The 19705-nt window shown below is 35.2% G+C and overlaps 1 protein-coding gene across 2 annotated transcripts in view; it reads right to left on the reverse strand.

Annotated features, from left to right (window-relative positions):
* CNTN5 (contactin 5) overlaps positions 1 to 19705 on the reverse strand; it is a 1332234-nt gene that overhangs the window by 309414 nt on the left and 1003115 nt on the right. For both annotated transcript variants that reach the window (XM_066253673.1, XM_066253671.1), the window contains 3 exons: positions 9717 to 9853; positions 7583 to 7712; positions 5321 to 5471 (listed from right to left, as the gene is read on the reverse strand). In XM_066253673.1, coding sequence (XP_066109770.1) covers positions 5321 to 5471; positions 7583 to 7712; positions 9717 to 9853 — 418 coding nt within the window. The remainder of the gene's footprint in view (positions 1 to 5320; positions 5472 to 7582; positions 7713 to 9716; positions 9854 to 19705) is intronic.

Genomic DNA, 19705 nt, shown 5'->3' on the forward strand with positions numbered 1-19705 from the left:
TCAATAACTGTGAATAATTTTTAAACATATATGGCATATTCTGTAGGGTTCAATAACAGTTTATACATGTGCAGACAGAAGTAAAATGAAATAAACTGTGGCTTTTACCAAAACTCCATGCTCTTTATTTTAGCCAACACTGTATTTGTCCACTAAGAGTAAAGAAAATTGAACATGAAATAATGAAGGCTTAATATCTGTGCACTGCTGGAGTGCTTCTGGGTGATTATATTTTAACAAAAGTTAATGGCCAAGTAATGGAAATAATGAGCTGAAGTGAAAATCCAATATGAGTTTGATGAGCAGAACATTCCGAATGAAAGCATACTAGAGGAGAAAATCCCAACGGAACATTTCACGTCTTAGTACTCTTGGCACATATAAGTTTCAGTATTAAAACGGACATGATTGATAAAGGAGCCCAACTGGCTATGTGCTGGTCGGAAAAAAACTGGAGACTTCTTAAAAGAAACAGAAGAGAGAAAAAAAAAGAAAGTAAAAAATATCTTTAAAAGGCTTTTGTTCTATTTCCATTAACTCCCTTGGTATATTCACCTGTCTGTGCATTACTTATAAAGCTGATCATGGAACAAATAAATATTCAGTCTGCATGTTAATACAGAAACTATCTCAAAGATACTGAACTAGAAGTAAGTAAGGTTGATGAGAATGGTCATTCCAGGGACAGATGGTAAAGTGGAAGTTTGGGGCTCTGATGGACAAAGAATGCCAATTAAGAGACATTTATGAATAACAAAATTATCACACTAAGGACCTACCTAAAAGATTCCTTTAACCCCAGATAATAACTTATTTCTTAAGTATCTTTCCCTTTAATTACTAAAGAAAAAAAAGTGTGATAAAAAATTCCAGAACTATTGATAAAAATCGATACCATTATTCAATGATTCAAATGTTCAAATGATACCATTATCATCACCGCCACTACCATTATAAGCAGCAGTGCCATCATTATCACACATGGAACATTCATTGAACACTTATTAAATGCTATACAGTAAGTCCCAGAGTTACAAACATCCCACTTACGAGTAATTCGTGCTTACAAATGAAGTGCCATAAGGGCTATTGGTCAACTGCATTGGACATCAGTGAAAATGATATCAAAGAGTTACTTTACTCCCAGGGCAAAGAACTAACTATTGAAAACCTTATGGAACTAGAGCAGCAGATGATAGCATTTAGGAAAGAAAATAGGGACCTAGAAACTCCAGAACCAAAAAAGTTTTCTGCAAATGAGTTAGCTGATGCATTTCATCTCATTGAAGCAGGAATGGCAAAGTTAGAGGAGCAAGATACTGATAGAGATTCACCCAAGTTTATTGTACAGTTACCGAAGGGCTGAGATGCTACAGGGCCATTTATGATGAGAAAAAGTAAAGCTCTGTACAAATCTCCCTTGTCACCCACTTCAAGAAATTGATTTCAGCAGCAGAATCAAACCCTGACTCTCTAACACCAGTCCCATCCTCTCTAGCAAGTTTATTATCTTCTGCATCATCCAAGATTGTTTAAGGTTATATTTAAAAATGTTTAAGTTTTAGATATACAGAAAGGTAAAAATAAATACTATGTTAAGACAAACATCTGTCTAAGTTGCATTTAATAGGTTAATGTAACTAATCCAACTTACATACAAATTCAATTTAAGAACATACCTACAGAATCTAAATCATTCGTAACCCAGGCACTGCCTGTACACCAGCTAGTGTATTTTAGGTACAAAATTTCATTCAATTCTCACAACACAATGAGATTACATTTTAAGATTTTAATTTTACAAATAAGGAAATAAAGTACCTTGTTGAAATTTCGGCATAATCAGGGCAATCAAGTTCTGTTATGCACTGGGTGCTATTGTCATCCACAATGTTAAAGTACTTTGTAAATTATAAATGCTATACACTTTATTTATTTTTAATATTTTATTCATTTTAGAGAAGAGAGAGAGAAAGACAGAAAAGGGAAAGAGATAGTGGGATGAGCAGGAAGCATCAACTCCTATATGTGCCTTGACCAGGTAAGCCCAGGGTTTTGAACCAGCGACCTCAGTGTTCCAGGTCTATGCTTTATCCACTGCGCCACCATAGGCCAGGCCTAATTACTATACACTTTAAAATGGTCATCATTATTATTAATATGATTTGCTGTTTGAGCACCAGTTCATATTGAAATTCTGCAATATAAACAACCATTCTTATATAAACAACAAACAACTAATAACTCAGTATTTTCCTATATACTTTCAATGTATCATTTGGGGCCAAATGAATGAAATACTTTGTAATATGTAAGGAGTCAACTATTCTGTTAATCAAACTTTTCCTAAAAGTCATATTATGTTACTCCTTATCGAATTTTAAACTTTAGTATAATGATCTATTTCTTTAGTGAAACAGATAAACACACAAACTGCGTTTTGAAGAACTTCCCCAAAACAAAACAAGAAAAAACCTGAAAGATTCAACCCTTTGGTAGAAAGGCATAAACCAGAGTTATTCGGCACTCTGTGGATAAAACTAATGATTTAGTATTAATTTTCAGGTGTTACAACATTGTATTTACAATTTAGTGTCAAATTGCGATTAACTCTAGATTCAAATTCAGTTTTTGAGTTTCTGATATGTTTTCAGATGATTAGATAATATTTTCCTACAATTAAAATATTTCATTATATTTTTATGGCTTTGATCCTAACATAATTTTGCTTTGAAATGCTGTTATTTCTCACATGTAAATGTTTTCCTTATAATACATTGTTACTTTCACTTCTTTTCCCAAATATAATACTAGCTTTTATTTGCCCATATAGAAAACTGCCATTTGCTGTTTCAATCTTTAATCTGGAATGAAACCTTCAAAACTGTGAAAATTGTGAAAGAGGGGCAAGGCTAATTCACTTAACTCTTTTTCCTAGTTGTAGTTTGGATGAATGAGAAACATATTTGATACAGATTACAATGAATGGTAATATACTTATTTTACAATCCACCTTGATTTAAATCTGTATCCCCAACATGAAATACATATGCAAAGTTTACAAATCTTTAATAATTTTCTAACATCTCCATTTCAACTTAAATTATGTTTAAAACTCTGATCAAATGGTTGGTGGGCTTTTGAATAGAGAGAAATGATCTTAAAATTCTATAAAAATATAAGTTGCATATGTAACTGAGATTCTACTTTAAAGTATGTAGGGATAGATATTGTAAATTTAAATTTTCAAGTTTTCATTTAAATTTTTAGACCGCAGTTTTACAAATATCTATGTAGGTCTTCAATTCTGCTTTATGAAATTTATTCTATTGTTATTTAAATCTTAGCCTCTTATTTTAATAGTTGATTGCTTAATGTTTTTTATATACAATTAGACTATATTCTTCCTGAAACCTGGGATTGCATAATATGACAACTCATACAGTAATAAAAACCATATTTTGTAAGTGCTCCTGTTGCTTTTAAGTGTTAAAATTGTACTATACCTCTGGAGTTATTAAATTAAAACACTATATAAATCTATACATACATGAGTTGGCAAAATACTAAGCACATGTGGCCAGGTCTTGCTTTTACTTGAAAAAATAAAAACACAGATATTTCACACACATTTCAGATTCCTTGCTGAATATCACAGTGACCAGAAACGTTGACATCTGGAAAAACTGAGTGGTGGCCTGAGTTTGCAGCCAGCGTGTTTGTCTCACTAATCTGACAGGTTACCAGTGGGGATAAAATGGATCAAGAAAACTGGAAAATTCTCAACTTTGTTTTCAACTTCTGGAAAATAAAACAGCTTCTTATACTTATTTTTGTTGTCCTAGAAAACTCAAAATCCTGTTCCTCTCTCAGTACCTATGAATAGCTGATGAGGAACTTTTCATGGTGAAATAAATACGACAAGGCTCACGTGCCACCGACAAATAGACCTTTTGAATGGAATGGCTTGCATGGAATGGCATATATACTTTGATGATGTTATAGAAATTTTCAATACATTCAGAAAAAATAACCAAGCAGTATAATTATTAGATGATATTTTCTATACAAAAAATTTTCTTCTGCTTTAATAAGGTTTGTGCCCTTTTTTATATTTGTATAAGCAATAAGCTAAAGAAATTCAATTCATTTATATGCAATTCAACCATATGCAACACCAATCTTGCAGAGTATGAGTTTGCCCACCACCAGGCCCCTGGCCCAAATTAAAAGATAAATTCTCTTTCAAAACAATATGGCCTATATGACCCATGTCAATCTGACACTATCCCTTCCAGGCAGAAAAGATCCTGGGCCTGAATGGAATCCAATTATTTCATCTGACACAGACAATTTAAATCAGTGTTTCTCCAACTTGAATGGCAAACAAAAATATTTAAAGAAATTTTTTCAAATATTTCAAAATATTCCAAAATAACTTCAAGAATTATTGAAATGGACCTCTAATACTGACTTAAATTATTTAACTGTATGATTACTTAAATCCAGACAAATGTAAAACCAAGTATAAACTCCATCATTATAGATCAAAGGAAAAACACTCTAAAACAACATACACAACATTATTTTAATATATTGGGGGATATTATTTTGTCAAAGCTGAATGACCATTCGCAAAATCAATATGGTAATTACTGGTGGAGACTAGACCTTAAGAACCTGGCATACATAGACTATGATGGTACGATTTGATTCTCTCTTCTGTTTTTCCCTTTTGTACTTCTGTGATGCCCTTTGGCATTACTTACCAAAGACAAGTCTTTACACATCATATATATTCCTCTGCTCACTTCTCCTTTGCCTGTGGTGACTAAAATAACCCTCTACTATTTTGTATCAACATGATTAAAGACAAAAAGGAAGACAAACAGGCACAAATTTCACTTGGAAGCATTTGGCATAAAGTGATTATCTAAAAGATCCAAAATATGTTTTTATTATATTTCACATTAACATTGAAATGAGAACAGTCTCTAAAAATCTCTAAAATCATCCCCAAATTTGCACACCCAAAATGAAAACCAAAAATGACTCACTTAACAAAAACTGTTTGCTTTCTTCATAATCTGATAAAATTCCCAATTGGTGCTTCAAACACCAGAGATAAAGCAGTCTCACTATATTGAATCAGGACTTGAGATTATTTTTAATCAGTATATAGACAAAACTATATTTCAATCTGTTCATGAAATATTGTCCACAATTACTGAAAGACTTATTCTTGTACATTTCGTGTGTATCATCTGCAACTCAAAAAAGTTTGAAGTAAAGAGTTTGAATTATAAAATAGATGTCTAACCTTTTATTCTCTCTAATTGCTTTGTCTCCTTTCTTCCAAGAGATAGTTGGTTTGGGAGAGCCTTGGGGTTTGCACTCTATGATGACTTCTCGGCCCTTGGTAACAATTACGGTTTTCATCAGTTGATTCAGTGCAAAAGTAGGAGCTGAAGCTATTAAAACGAAAATGTTAGTTCTACCAGTAGCAATGACAATAATCTCTAATGTATGTTACATCAATAATTTGCAAATTCTTCTGATATACATGTTTAATAAAATCATACAATATCCTCACAGGTAAAAAAAAGGTTTTAACTTAAAATTTAACCTATTAATTAATAGCTATCTTATTGGTTGTTATTTTCATTAGAAGGTGATGGTTTCATGTAATGTGGAATCCATTGACAAAGGCTGTTTTAAAAATAATATCGTGTTTATTATGGTTATCATCAACTTTAATTGCAAAAGACTACTGAGCGCCCTAGACAAAAGGTGAAGGGGCCAGCAAAGAAAGTCTATTTTGAACTTTCTTTGGAAAAATGAAATCATCCGTGGAGAAGAAAATTCTGTCATCCATTTCCTATCTGTGAGTCTTACCTAATGCATATTTCACTTTAACAGTATACACAATTAAATGCAGTTTTTAAGAAATGGAAATAAATTTTTAAGTAATGAAATCATTTAAATTTTAATCAGAAGTTTTCTTTATTTGCAATTTTTCTAGGTCTGATCATTCATTAATATTATTTTTACTGTATTTTTATCAAGACCCTTTCGATTACAGTTCCCCAGGTAACTTCATTGTGCTGCTATGGTAGAGGTCACTGGACTAAAGGAATTCATAACACAGAGATCAAAGCAAACTTTAAGAAAACTTGAATCTAAAAGAGAACTTGAAATATAGATCTACAAGTCTACCGTATTTGAGACATTTATTGTATTGATCTGACAATTTTGTGATTATTCCATCAGCATTTTATTTCTATCATATAGCAATATAATGAAGGGCACAACATTAATAATATGTATGCAACATACAAAAGATATATATGCATTTTGGATGGGTTAAGAAATTGAAAGAAAAATTAAGAAACATAGGAGGAAATTGCAGGTAACATTCTGATTGCCTGTTGATAGAATTTACAAAAGGTAATTTTGAAAATATGTTTAGTGAATGAGTGCTTCTGAGTAAATGATTAACTAGGTTCAAAGTCTGAATCAGCTTTTTAACTCAGAACTGTCAAGAGTGTGAGCTGACAAAAGAGTACATTAATATTTTATTGATTAGGTTTAGGAGACTGAAACATGGACTCCCGTATCTATTTCGAATAAATTAGTTATAATGCAGAGAAATTTTAAGTTCAAACATTCATGATTAAAATTGTTGACTTACGGTGCATTATATTTAGCTAATATGTAAATGGAAAGTTCCCAGATTCCTGAGATTTTGGGTGTTTCTCTTAATGTCATCATGATTTGGGAATTTTAAGTGGAAAATAGAAAGTACTATTGGGTTCCTGCCCACTTTTGAGTGACAGTGAATTAAGATACCCTGAATCTCTCTTTTTGTATTGTAAACATACCAGGCTCTAAGGCTGGGAAATCATTAAAGTGGGAAAAAGTAAAATCCATTCCAGCAGCCCAAGTCGTTGAATCTGGGTTGTCTGCTGTACTGGGTTTTAGCTTTCCTGTAGAAAACAGTGAAGCAGTGCTACTGTGCTGGTTACATTCTTATCAAGGGTGTAACCCTAGGAGGTGACTGTGCTGGGCCTCAGGAAGGCTTTCCTTTTTCTGTAAGGATGGTAATGGTGATGTCACAGAATAGGTGGGTGCTTTACTGGGGGTCCTGCCTCCCAGAAGTTGCATGCCTACTAATAGGGAGGAGCTGCTAGGAAAAATATGAAGAATTACGAAGGTTAGCGGGGAGGGGTTGCTTGAAATCTACATTTTCATTCTCTCCCCTCAAGACATTCCTCCTTGAGAGTTAACATATTTCTTATATGATGTTTTTTTAATGCCATAGAAAATACATATTGTGTAAATATGTTAAGATTAAAACTAAAGTTAGAAAAATCTTATAAAAAAGTTACGGTACAAAATATACCCAATGCAAACTTGTCCCCTAAAGCTTAAAATATATATACATATTTCAGCAAGACAGTATTTTATTTCAAGCCATAAAATACGTTTTTACAGCCACATCATAAAACTTCAGTATAGTAAGAATTAGAGCATGGAAAGAAGTAACACTTTCTTCCTATTTATTTATTTAGAAATTGCATACCTAGAATTTTCAGCTCAGCACTTGCGTAAATGGCTCCATATTTATTTTCCGCCAAACACTGATACATTCCAGCATCTGACTGATTCACACTGTGGATCGTCAATACTCCATTAACCATCTCAACCCTACTCTGTAATGGGACAAAAAAAAAATTAGATATAGAAAGTGAACATGCCATACAGATTCTACAGTTACTGTCTGCTGGACCAAGGGGGAAAAAAAAGCCTGCATTTAATGCAGCTAAATATTATTTGACATCTTAGCAACACCATTTACTGTTCACTATCTTACGTTAGCACATCTCACGTAAATTATAACTATATCTTTCTTTCATGATGCTTCCAAATTTTACTTTTAGTTTTGTTTTTAAATGGACCTGCTTTTGTTTGGTGTACTAGTTGAGCTCATGATGTACAATCAGCAGATGAAGCTTTTATTTGAGTTCATTTCACAAAGGAGGGGCAGGGGTTCACATGGTAGAAAGGATGGAGGATACAGGCACATGGAGTCAAGGTTAAATATAGTTCAGGTCACAACAATGACCTCTTTACTATATTGATCTGGTCAGGAGTTTGCCTTTTCTCTCACTTCCCAATAAAATAACACAAATAAAATGTGTGTAACTGAATTCTGTATAAAATTATTGGTCATAAAGGCACACATCATTATCAGAAGAAACAATACAGAAGACAGAAAACTGAGAATGTGCAAATTGAAGTAAAATGAGGCCAAGAGCACATTTCAAAACAAATTTCAAACTTAAATTGTTAAACAACCAGGTGTCTTGTCTACTTAATGCCAAGCAAAGCATTTTTTAAATGTTATTGAGCAGTGCTTTGATTATCTATCAACAGTGGTGCCAAGTAATTTGACATCGTTTTCAAAATAAACCCATTCACTTTGCAGATATATTATCTGCCAGTGGGATTTATGGGATTTACTTGGATGCTAGCAGAAGAAAATATATATAATCAGCATAGTCTCTTCTCAAGGTTTATCTGGTACCCATGGGAGAATCAAAGAGAAAGAGGCAATGAGTCAATGCCACAAGACTCCCACCCTTTCACTCTCACTTCTTGTTGTTTTTCTAAACAACTCTGTATTTCCTTTTAACAGCTCTATGTGTCTTTTTGTGTTATTGTGGTTTTTTTTGGCCTGATTTTAGAAGAAGGGAATGTTGGAGCTGGATGAGACTGTAGGGATGATCTGATCTAATCTCTTCATTTTATAAAGAAGCAAACTGAAGCCCAAAGTGGTGAATGACCCTTGGGCAGAACCTGTATTCAGAATTTCAATGTTATACACCTCCCTCATTTTGGCCATAACTAGTGAACTCTTTTCCCTGACCTCTTTCCTGCCAAGACCACAAATAAGGGAAAGAGTTTGCTAAAATTATTACTATTATTCTGAAATTAAAGTGTAATTGATTTATTTTTAAATCTAGTACATATTAAGTTGTTTGATAAGCATGCAGTGGATTTACTAACAAGATATATCTATGGGTTGCAGGAAGCCACAAAAAGAGCATGCCTAGCCTGACCTGTGGTGGTGCAGTGGATAAAGGCTCGACCTGGAACACTGAGGTCGCCGGTTCAAAACCCTGGGCTTACCCGGTCAAGGCACATATGGGAGTTGATGCTTCCTGCTCCTCTCCCCTTCTCTCTCTCTCTCTTTCTTCTCTCAAATGAATAAATAAAATCTTAAAAAAATAAGAAAGAGCATGCCCAGGACACAAAAGACTAGTATTGTATTCCAATCTTGTCCCTTATTCAATATAGGATCTTGGGCAAGTCACTTTTTTACTGCTTGGGGTTATCTCCATCATCTGCACAGTGACAGCAACAAGCTAGATGAAATCTGCAAGTCAGCCAGAAATGGCAATGAGTCTAGGATAATCACTGATATTTTCCTATGAACTTATAGCATTTGATAAAATTTAAAGGAACAGTATATTACTTTAAATAGTAATGTAATTAAAACAAAAATTGTTTAACTATTTGTGGTATTTCTCACTCCAAATACAGTATCAAGTATAAGTAAGAAATGGATTCCAATAAGAATAAGAGAGGATAGTGTGTCCTATGTGAGATCCTGCTAAAAGTACACAGGGACAGGTCAACCATACCAGCAGTACCTGAGTTAAGAGGGACACTCCATTCTTCAGCCAGCGGTACGTGGGTCGGGGTTTTCCAGTAGCCTTGCATTCCCATCGGAGCAGGCTCCCACTGTCTAACTGAGTGTCATTAAGTTTCTCTACCCAGTGTGGGTAAGCTGTAAGAGTTTGAGCATTAAAAAAGATGATTTCATTTCTCATACACTTAAACAAGTTCACAATTCATATGGAAATATTAATTGAACTAAAAATTTTTATCATTTCATGTGACTATAGGTACTTGGAAGAACACAGCATTCTATTATAGAACTCTCATTTCCAGAGTAAATATACATGTGTATATAATATCATATATATAATCATTGTTGATATTTTGATCATGGAAAACACTTTTATAAGCTAAGTATATCTTATTGTTTTATTCACTTCAAAACAGTGGCTAGATTCTCCCTGGGACCTGTTTAGCAGGAAGTCAGGTACTTAAGAGGCATCTCTTTTTCCAAGCCTTGGAGCATTAGCACAGGTTGAAGTAATGCAACAAGTCCATTTACTGAACAAGCGGTTTGCCGTTTTAGTTTTTCTTCTTATAGAACCTGGATGGCTACAGAATATTAACTTGTAAATTCAAATTTTACCTGATGTCAATTATTTTCTATAGTTACTAGCATTCTTCATCTATCTTTCTATATATGGGAAAACTTTCAATCACAACAGAGAAAAATTCCTTTATTGAGAGAGAGAGAGAGAGAGAGAGAGAGAGAGAGACTCTCAGTTGCTGTTCCAAGTGCCTTCGACGGAGAAACAGCGGGCGCAGCCGCGGCAGGGACAGACTCCGACGGGGGGGGGGGGGGGGGGGGGGGGGCGCACACCGGCAGCGCGCAGCGGGCTCCGCGGGCGGTGTCGCAGGTACCGCGCTCCTCCCGGGCTGCCTGGCCTAGGAAGACTGGGGATCCCAGGAGGGCGGCTTTGGCGGGGTGACTTACAGGCGTCCCTGGAGTAGGGGTCTCTGTGCTGGCCAGCGAGAGCCCCGCGCAGGGTGAGAGGCCGCGTCCCCACCCACATTGGGGACGGGCCACGGGTCGAGTGGGAGTGGTGGGCGGCTCCGCATGGAGCGGTCCCGCGTGGGACTCGGAGGGCGGGACTCGGCCCCAGGATTTGGTAGGGGGCGGGTAAGTAAACTTGGGCTTGGAGGGACTACTTTTACGAGCTAAGCAATGAGATGTCTGCAGCCACAACATTTGCGTTGCAAAATTTCCTTGAGTTATTTTCATCCAAGTTATCTAAAGAGCTTGATGCCAGAATACTTAGCTGGATTTCACTTCGCTGCAGGGAGTCTATCCTTGATACATGTTGTTAGGCAGTAGGTACTAGAACATTAGGAATCATATATTATATAATTATAATATTAATAATATGTTCAGCCTGACCAGGCAGTGGAGCAGTGGATAGAGCGTCCGGCTGGGATGCAGAGGACCTAGGTTCCAGACCCCCGAGGTCTCCAGTTTGAGTGGGCTCAACTGGTTTGAGCAAAGCTCATCAGCTTGGACCCAAGCTCACTGGCTTGAGCAAGGGGTCACTAGGTCTCCTGTAGCCCACTGTCAAGGCACATATGAGAAAGCAATCAATGAACAACTAAAGTGCCACAACAAAAAACTGATGATTGATGCTTTTCATCTCTCTCTGTTCCTGTCTGTCTATCCCTCTCTCTAGCTTTTGCTCTGTCTCTGTAAAAAATATATAAATAAATAAATAAATAAATAAATAAATAAATAAATAAAAGTCCAAAAGCACTTTTTAAAAAACCTGGAGCGCAATCATGTTTTGTGCTCTGTTGAGCTGCCCAGTATAGGGATGCTAATTTTATGATAAAAGCTGGGATTGACAAATGATTGTCTCTTTTACATAGAAGTTAATTTTTACGAGTAATTTAATAAAAATAAATCAAAGGGACCATTTACTCTTCATCACCCCCTCACCACCTATTCAATACTTTCTCCAATTTTGTCAAGTTCAAGAATGTGTTCGCTTTACTCCAAAGGCAAGGGAAGTGAAGGCAAAGATAAATGAATGGGACTACATCAGACTAAGAAGCTTTTGCACAGCAAGAGAAACTGACAACAAAACAGCCAACTAAATGGGAGATGATATTTTCAAACAACAGCACAGATAAGGGCCTAATATCCAAAATATGCAAAGAACTCATAAAAGTCAATAACAAACAAGCAAACAATCTAATAAAAAAATGGGAAGAGGACATGAACAGACACTTCTCCCAGTAAAAAATACAAATGGCCAACAGATATATGAAAAGATGTTCATCTTCACTAGCTATTACAGAAATGCAAATTAAACCTATAATGAGATACCACCTCACACCTATTAGATTAGCTATTATCAACAAGACAGGTAATAACAAGTGTTGAGAGGCTGTGGAGAAAAAGAAACCCTCATCCACTATTGGTGGGAATGTATAACCACTATGGAATAAAGTATGGTGGTTCTTCAAAAAATTAAAAATAGAACTATCATATGACCCAGCAATCCCTCTACTGGGAATATACCCCCATAACTAAAAACACTGGTACGTAAAGACACATGCAGCCCCATGTTCATTGCAGCATTGTTCACAGAGGCCAAGACATGGAAACAACCAAAGTGTCCCTCGATAAAGGACTGGATAAAGATGTGGTACATATATACTATGGAATACTACTTAGCCATAAGAAATGATGACATCAGATCATTTACAACATGGATGGACCTTGATAACATTATACCGAGTGAAATAAGTAAATCAGAAAAAACTAAGAACTATATGATTCCATACATAGGTGGGACATAAAAATGAGACTCGGAGACATGGCCAAGAGTGTGGTGGTTACTGGGGGTGGGGAGGGGAAGGGAGGGGGGGGGGGGAAAGGAGGGGCACAAAGAAAACCAGACAGAAGGTGACAGAAGACTATATAACTTTGGGTGATGGGTATGCAACATAATCTAATGTCAAAATAACCTGGAGATGTTTTCTCTGAACCTATGTGCCTGATTGATTAATGTCACCCCATTAAAATTAATAAAAAATTAAAGGTATATATATATATATATATATATATATATATATATAGAATGTGTTCACTACAGAGGAAGTAATTCTTTTCCTTTGTCTCTCAGACTTCCACCTTTCCATGTTACTACAGTATTTCCCCATCTATAAGACGCTCCCATTGTATAAGATGCACCTTAATTTGGGGGCCCGAAATTTGAAAAAAAATGTATAATATAAAGTTATTGAATTTAAGTTTTATTTATCATAAAATGCATCTTATATATAGGGAAATACTGTATGTTGAAGGCGAAATTTCTAACACTATAAGCCTGCACACACTGCTTTATGACAGGCTAGCTTTCACGGCTCTAAGATATTATGTATGGTCAAGAGCTAGAAAAAAAATCATGGTGCTGAATAATTCATTAGAAAGGAAACAGAAGAATTATGTCATATCTAGTTAAACAGACTTCTTTTCTGGATTGGGATTTAATACTCTTTTCCATTATAATTCTGTCATATACAGGGCTGGGCAGTAGATTTACAGTTGTATGTGAAACAGTTTCTTCTTGTATTATTATTTATTAATTGTTATTTTCCATATGAACAACTGTATTTTCTTATAGCCAGTAAATGACCAGTACCATAACTATTTGCAAAACAAATGTGGGAAAACATGCAAGATAAAAATGAAGCATTGGAATTAAGGACTAATTACATTGAATTAAGCTTTCTGAAACATTTCTTCTTAGTTTATTTTTCAATTTGTTCTTTAGAAATCTTTAGTCTGACCCTAATCTAATTAACCTACTTAAGTCTCAGTCTTACCTGCAAATTTGTATAGATCACATCTTAAAACTGACTTCTGTCTCAACAGAAATGTTCAAACATTTTCTTTTTGGAAATGATCTGAGACTTTTAGTACTGGTATCACCCTACATTCATCTTGAATTGTCTGCTCTCTTTTCCTTATTGCCTCTTGAACTTCACCTCAGCCTGCAATGCCACTGTGCTTCCTTGCTACTTAGTATCTTGAATTCTGGTGTTAAAGTATTGCATGACCCCTGTGTCTTTTTTTTCTGTGGGTATGATGTAGTTCTCCTACTGTGGGAGTATACAGATGTATTTCATTTGATTTAATCAAATTTTAAATGGCATACAGTATAGTTGTTAAAAGTACAATTTATAACCTAAAAGAAGAAATAAGACATAATGTAATTTTATGAAATCTATATGCTATGGGTAATGTGTTTTTTCTTCATTGGTTGATTTTTTTTAAATAAAAATTCTGAAAATACAAGTGACTTTTTGTCCACAAATATTCTATTTGAAACAATTGAAGAAATAAATATGAAAATATGAGAAGAGATTGAACTGAATTATTTCTCTCTGTCATTTTTGGGCATCAACCTATAAAATGGTTTACTTTGTGCTAGTTAGGACTTTGACCATTGAGTCATTTACCTTGTATTATTTAGTTCTTGATCACTCTTAGAGGTTATTAGGGACACAGGACATCTATGTCTTATATTTAAGAAGTTTATACTGTGATAGAGGAGATGTAAAGTCAATGCCACAAGAAAGGACAGGCTATGACAGGAAAGATGTGCTGAAGGAAACTGCACATGGATATTAGAATAGAGGATCTAAAAGAACAACAGCTGTCTAAAACCTAAGCCAGTTTAGAAGGGAGGAGAAAGAGGAACAAAGAAAGAACTCTTAGTTATTAAATGCTAGTCCTAGACACTGAGCTCAGTTATCATCAATTAATCCCTATAATATTGATCCTGAAAATAGACATATTTCACTTTGTGAATTAGGAAATTTTGGTTCAGAGAGTAAAGGAAATTTACCCAAGGTCACACAGTAAGGGACAGAAACCACTTTCAAAGTCATATACTTCTGATTTCAGGGAGTATATTTCTCCCATCCCATTCTGAAATATTCAAAAATAAAATTAAAACATTTGCTGCATGCCTGACCAGGCAGTGGCACAGTGGATAGAGCATGAGCCTGGGATTCAGAGGACCCAGGTTCAAAACCCCAAGGTCACTGGCTTGAGTGTGGGATCACCGGCTTGAGCATGGAATCATAGATATAACCTCATGGTTGCTGGCTTGAGTCCAAAGATCACTGGCTTGAGTCCAAGGTCACTGGCTTGAGCAAGGGGTCACTTGCTCTGCTGGAGTCCCCTGGTCAAGGCACATATGAGATAGCAATTAATGAACAACTAAGGCGCCCTGACGAAGAATTGATGCTTCTCATATCTCTCCCTTCCTGTCTGTCCATATCTGTCCTGCTCTTTGTCTCTCTCACTTAAAAAAAAGAAAAAGAAAAGAAAGCATTTGCTGCATACCTAGTGTGTTTTACCTTCAAATTTGCCTCCAAATAGGAGTTTTGTTTTTAGTAGCTCATTGGTCTTCCAGCCAATATAGCCTGGTCTTTAAGAAGACTGACCTTGGCATAGTCAGGATATATAGGCCTTTTATACACTGTGTGATTCAACTTCAAGCCTAGAAGTTTTCACTCAATAGTCTACCATAGCGAGCTTCAAATATTGATCCTGATTTTATGTGCCTGGTTTCCAAAATCAGTCTCTTTGTAGTCATGCCAAAAATACTCATACAAGTGGTCAGATGCAAAAGCAACCTTAAACTCTGCTTTCTCGTTTGGACTTTCTGTAAACTTTCCTACTCTATTTTGTCAGACAACTTTTATAACTATACCTGATCCCTATAACCCAAGCAGAGAGAGGTTTGATGTTTCCCAAGCACACCTGCATCATCTTCAGGTTGTTCAGTCCACCTGGAGTAGCATACTTCTCTGTCTCCTTTAATTCTCATCATTCAAGATTGTGTTTAATTATACAGAATTATTAATCCTAACTTTAAAGGGGAGTCAACTGTACCTTCTTTAGAAATTTGTAGTTCTTCTTCTCTTCTCTGATCACATAGTTATGTATTACTTCTCTTCCTTTGCTGACTTAAACTGTTACTGAATTTTTTAGTTATGTTTTGATACCCCAGCTAGATAGTGAGATCATTAAGAGCACAGTTGACATAACATACATAATAACTTTAGACACAGCACTGACCCATGTAAGATAGTTGATTACAGGATATTAGGTATATTTGATATGTGCCTTAATGTACTACAGCTAGTGCTGTGATACACAGCCTGTGGGAGACAAAAAGAAATTGAAAAAAATCTTTAAAATTGCTAAAATGAAATATTAGGAAAGAAAAAACTATTATATTAAAAACTGGTCATCTGGAAAAGAGAAAACTAGAAATCAAAATAATGTTTGGCCTAATTTAGACTCCTGATTCCAAAATGAATTTGCCATAGGAATCTATAAGTGATCAATTACATGAAAAATAAATAATTCCTGTTTATCTTTCTTCTTCAAATATTTATTGGACATCACTATTGGTGCAATGCTTAGCACTGAACACAAAGATAAATATGCTACAATGTCTGTTTGCTGCCAGCTCAAAATGTACTGAGTGAAACAGAAATGCAATTAAAATATTATTCAACTTTACCAACAATTCTACAAATGAAAATCACCTGTTACACTCCCAGAACTTAAAAAATAAAAAAGCTATTAACTTCCTTTGTCAAGCTTTTGTCAAACTGCCTATTTTAGGGTGTGAACAATGTAAGAGACATATGGCACTTTAAACCCAGAAGCTGCTACACTCTCACCACATGCCCTGTTTATCGGCAACTACTTATGCAATACATTTGAGCTCCAGATCAGTCTCCAGGTTACAATTTTTAAAACACAAAGCAGATGGCCTTAAAGAAAACCTTGCTTATTATCTCTTGCTATTAGAAATTCTGAAAATCTGTTGATATATGCTAATTGTTATCAGTCCCCTTCGTTGCTCCAGTACTCAAGTGTTGAGTCAACAGATTTTATCCACATAGATCATTTTCATTATTAGGATTCTCAGCTGTGGACCTGTGAGAGGTAACATAGTATATGGGAAAGATTACAAAGGTGGGGCTAATATAGGTTTCAATGCCAGTGCCATCATGCCTTTGGTCTAATGTGATTGGAAATTAGTTATTTAACTTTAATTAGCCTCATCTGTAAGCTGTAGATGTTAATTCCTATTTCATTGTGCTACACTAATGATTGAGTATAAAAAAATATTGGTTACTTTCCTTAATCCTCCTCATGAAATACCTATAACTTTATTTTCTATCAAATATGAATATATATGGTACGATTTTCATAATAGAACTCAAGGTGAGAACTATTTCCAAAAAATAGTATTAAAAACATTTCCTTTAATAATTTTAACAACAAAAAATAAAATACCTAGGAATAAACAAAGGATGTGAAGGACCTATATACTGAAAACTATAAAACATTATTAAAAAAATTGAAAAATACACAATGAAATGTAAAAATATTCCATGTTCATGGATTGGAAGAAACAACATAGTTAAAATAGCCATATTACCCAATGCATACAAATTTAATGTAATCCCCATCAGGATCCCAATGTCATTTTTTAAAGAAATAGAACAAAAATTTACCAGGTTTGTGTGAAACCATAAGAAATGCTAAACAGCCAAAGCAATCCTGAAGTAAAAGAATGAAGCTGGAGATAACACACTACCTGACTTCAAATTATACTATAGAGCCACGATAATCAAGAGCATGGTATTGTCAGAAAAACTGACATACAGACCAATGGAACAGAATTGAGAGCCCAGAAATAAAACCACATATATATGGGCAAATCATCTTCAACAAAGGAATAAAACACACACAATGGAGAAAAGAAGGCCTCTTAAATAAATGGTGCTTGGAAAATTGGAAAGCCACAGGTAAAAGAATGAAACTTTAATACAGTGTGTCCCCATGCACAAAAATTAAAATGGATCTAAATATAAGATCTGAAATAATAAATTACATAGAAGAAAACATAGGTATTAAGCTCATGGACTTTGGATTTAAAGAACAATTTATGAATTTGACCCCAAAGGCAAGGGAAGTAAAGACAAAAATAAATGAATAGAACTATATCAAACTAAAAAGCTTCTGCACAGTAAAAGAAACTGTCAACAAAACAAATAGGCAGCCAACTAAATGGCAAGTGATATTTGCAAACAACAGCTCCCAATAAAGGGTTAATATCCAAAATATATAAAGAACTCACAAAGCTCCTCAACAAACAAACAAACAATCTAATTAAAAAATGGGGAGAGGACCTTAACAGACACTTCTCCCAAAAGGACACACAGAGGGCCAACAAATATATGAAAAAATGCTCATCTTCACTAGCTACTTGAGAAATGCAGATCAAAACTACAATGAGATACCATCTCACACCTGTTAGATTGGCTATTATCGACAAGACAGGTAATAACAAGTGTTGGAGAGGCTGTGGAGAAAAAGGAACCCTCATTCACTGCTTGGTGGGAAAGCAAATTAGTACAACCATTATGGAAGAAAGTATGGTGGTTCCTCAAAAAATTAAGAATGGAATTACCATATAACCCAGCAATCCCTCTACTAGATATCTACCCCCAAAACTTGAAAATAGTGTTACATAAAGACACATGTACCCCATGTTGATTGCAGCATTATTCATAGTGGCCAAGACATGGAAACAACCAAAGTGTCCCTTGATAAAGGATTGGATAAGATGATGTGGTACATATATACAATGGAATACTACTCAGCCATAATAAATGATAACATATTGCCATTTACAACAACATGGATGGATCTTGAGAACATTATACTGAATGAAATAAGTAAATCAGAAAAAGCTAAGAACTATATAATTTTACATATAGGAGGGGTATAAAACAGACTCATGGACATAGATAAAAGTGAAGCAGTTACAAAGGGGAGGGGAATGTGGGGGAGGGGGAGGGGGTGAGGGAATGGTGTAAAAAGGGACAAATATAAGGTGACGGAAAATGATTTGATTTTGGGTGATGGGTATACAACATGATCAACAGTTCAAATGCTATAGAGATGTTTACCTGAAATCTATATACTCTTATTTATCAATGTCACTCTGTTAAAATTAATTTTCTAAATAAAATAAAAAATAAAACATATCTTTTAAATTTATTTATTTATTTGAGAGAGGGGAAGGGAAGGGAGGGGGAGACAGAGAGACAGAAACATCGATTTGTTTCTTTATGTGCCCTGACTGGGGATCGAACCTGCAACCTTTGCATATCAGGACGATGCTCTAACCAAGTGAACTATCCAGCCAGGACAAGAAAACATTTTCTTTGTGGATGAAATTATAAATCAGAAATCTATAATTTTACATTATTTTCTATGGTAAATCTTTATTATATTTAAATAGCTAAAACATCTTTAAAAATCATACCTACTATAGAAAAACACAATTTGGAAGAAAAGAAAAATAGAGACTGAGAACTAAGGAAAGGACAATGTATCAGTTTTGTCCAACAATAAGAGGTGAGTAAACAGGACAGCTACTCTTCACCCCATTCTTATCCCATGCCTCTGCTCAGGTCCACAATATTTCACTGAGAGGTAGCACCCTGTACTTGGGGTTGATTTCTGATGTCATTGCTAGTTCTAAGTTAGACTCTGGTTCTATTGCTGGTTATTATTATTATTATTTATTTTTTTTTTTACAGAGATAGAGAGAGAGTCAGAGAGAAGGATAGAAAGGGACAGGCAGACAGGAACGGAGAGATGAGAAGCATTGATCATTATTTTTTCATTGTGACACCTTAGTTGTTCATTAATTGCTTTCTCATATGTGCCTTGACCGGGAGGCTACAGCAGACCCAGTAACCCCTTACTTGAGCCAGCGACCTTGGATCCAAGCCGGTGAGCTTTTGCTCAAACCAGATGAGCCCACGCTCAAGCTGGCAACCTCAGGGTCTCGAACCTGGGTCCTCGGCATCCCAGTTCGATGCTCTATCCACTGCGCCACTGCCTGGTCAGGCACTT

The sequence above is a fragment of the Saccopteryx bilineata genome, chromosome 1 (genome assembly GCF_036850765.1).
Source record: "Saccopteryx bilineata isolate mSacBil1 chromosome 1, mSacBil1_pri_phased_curated, whole genome shotgun sequence".
Lineage (NCBI taxonomy): Eukaryota > Metazoa > Chordata > Mammalia > Chiroptera > Emballonuridae > Saccopteryx > Saccopteryx bilineata.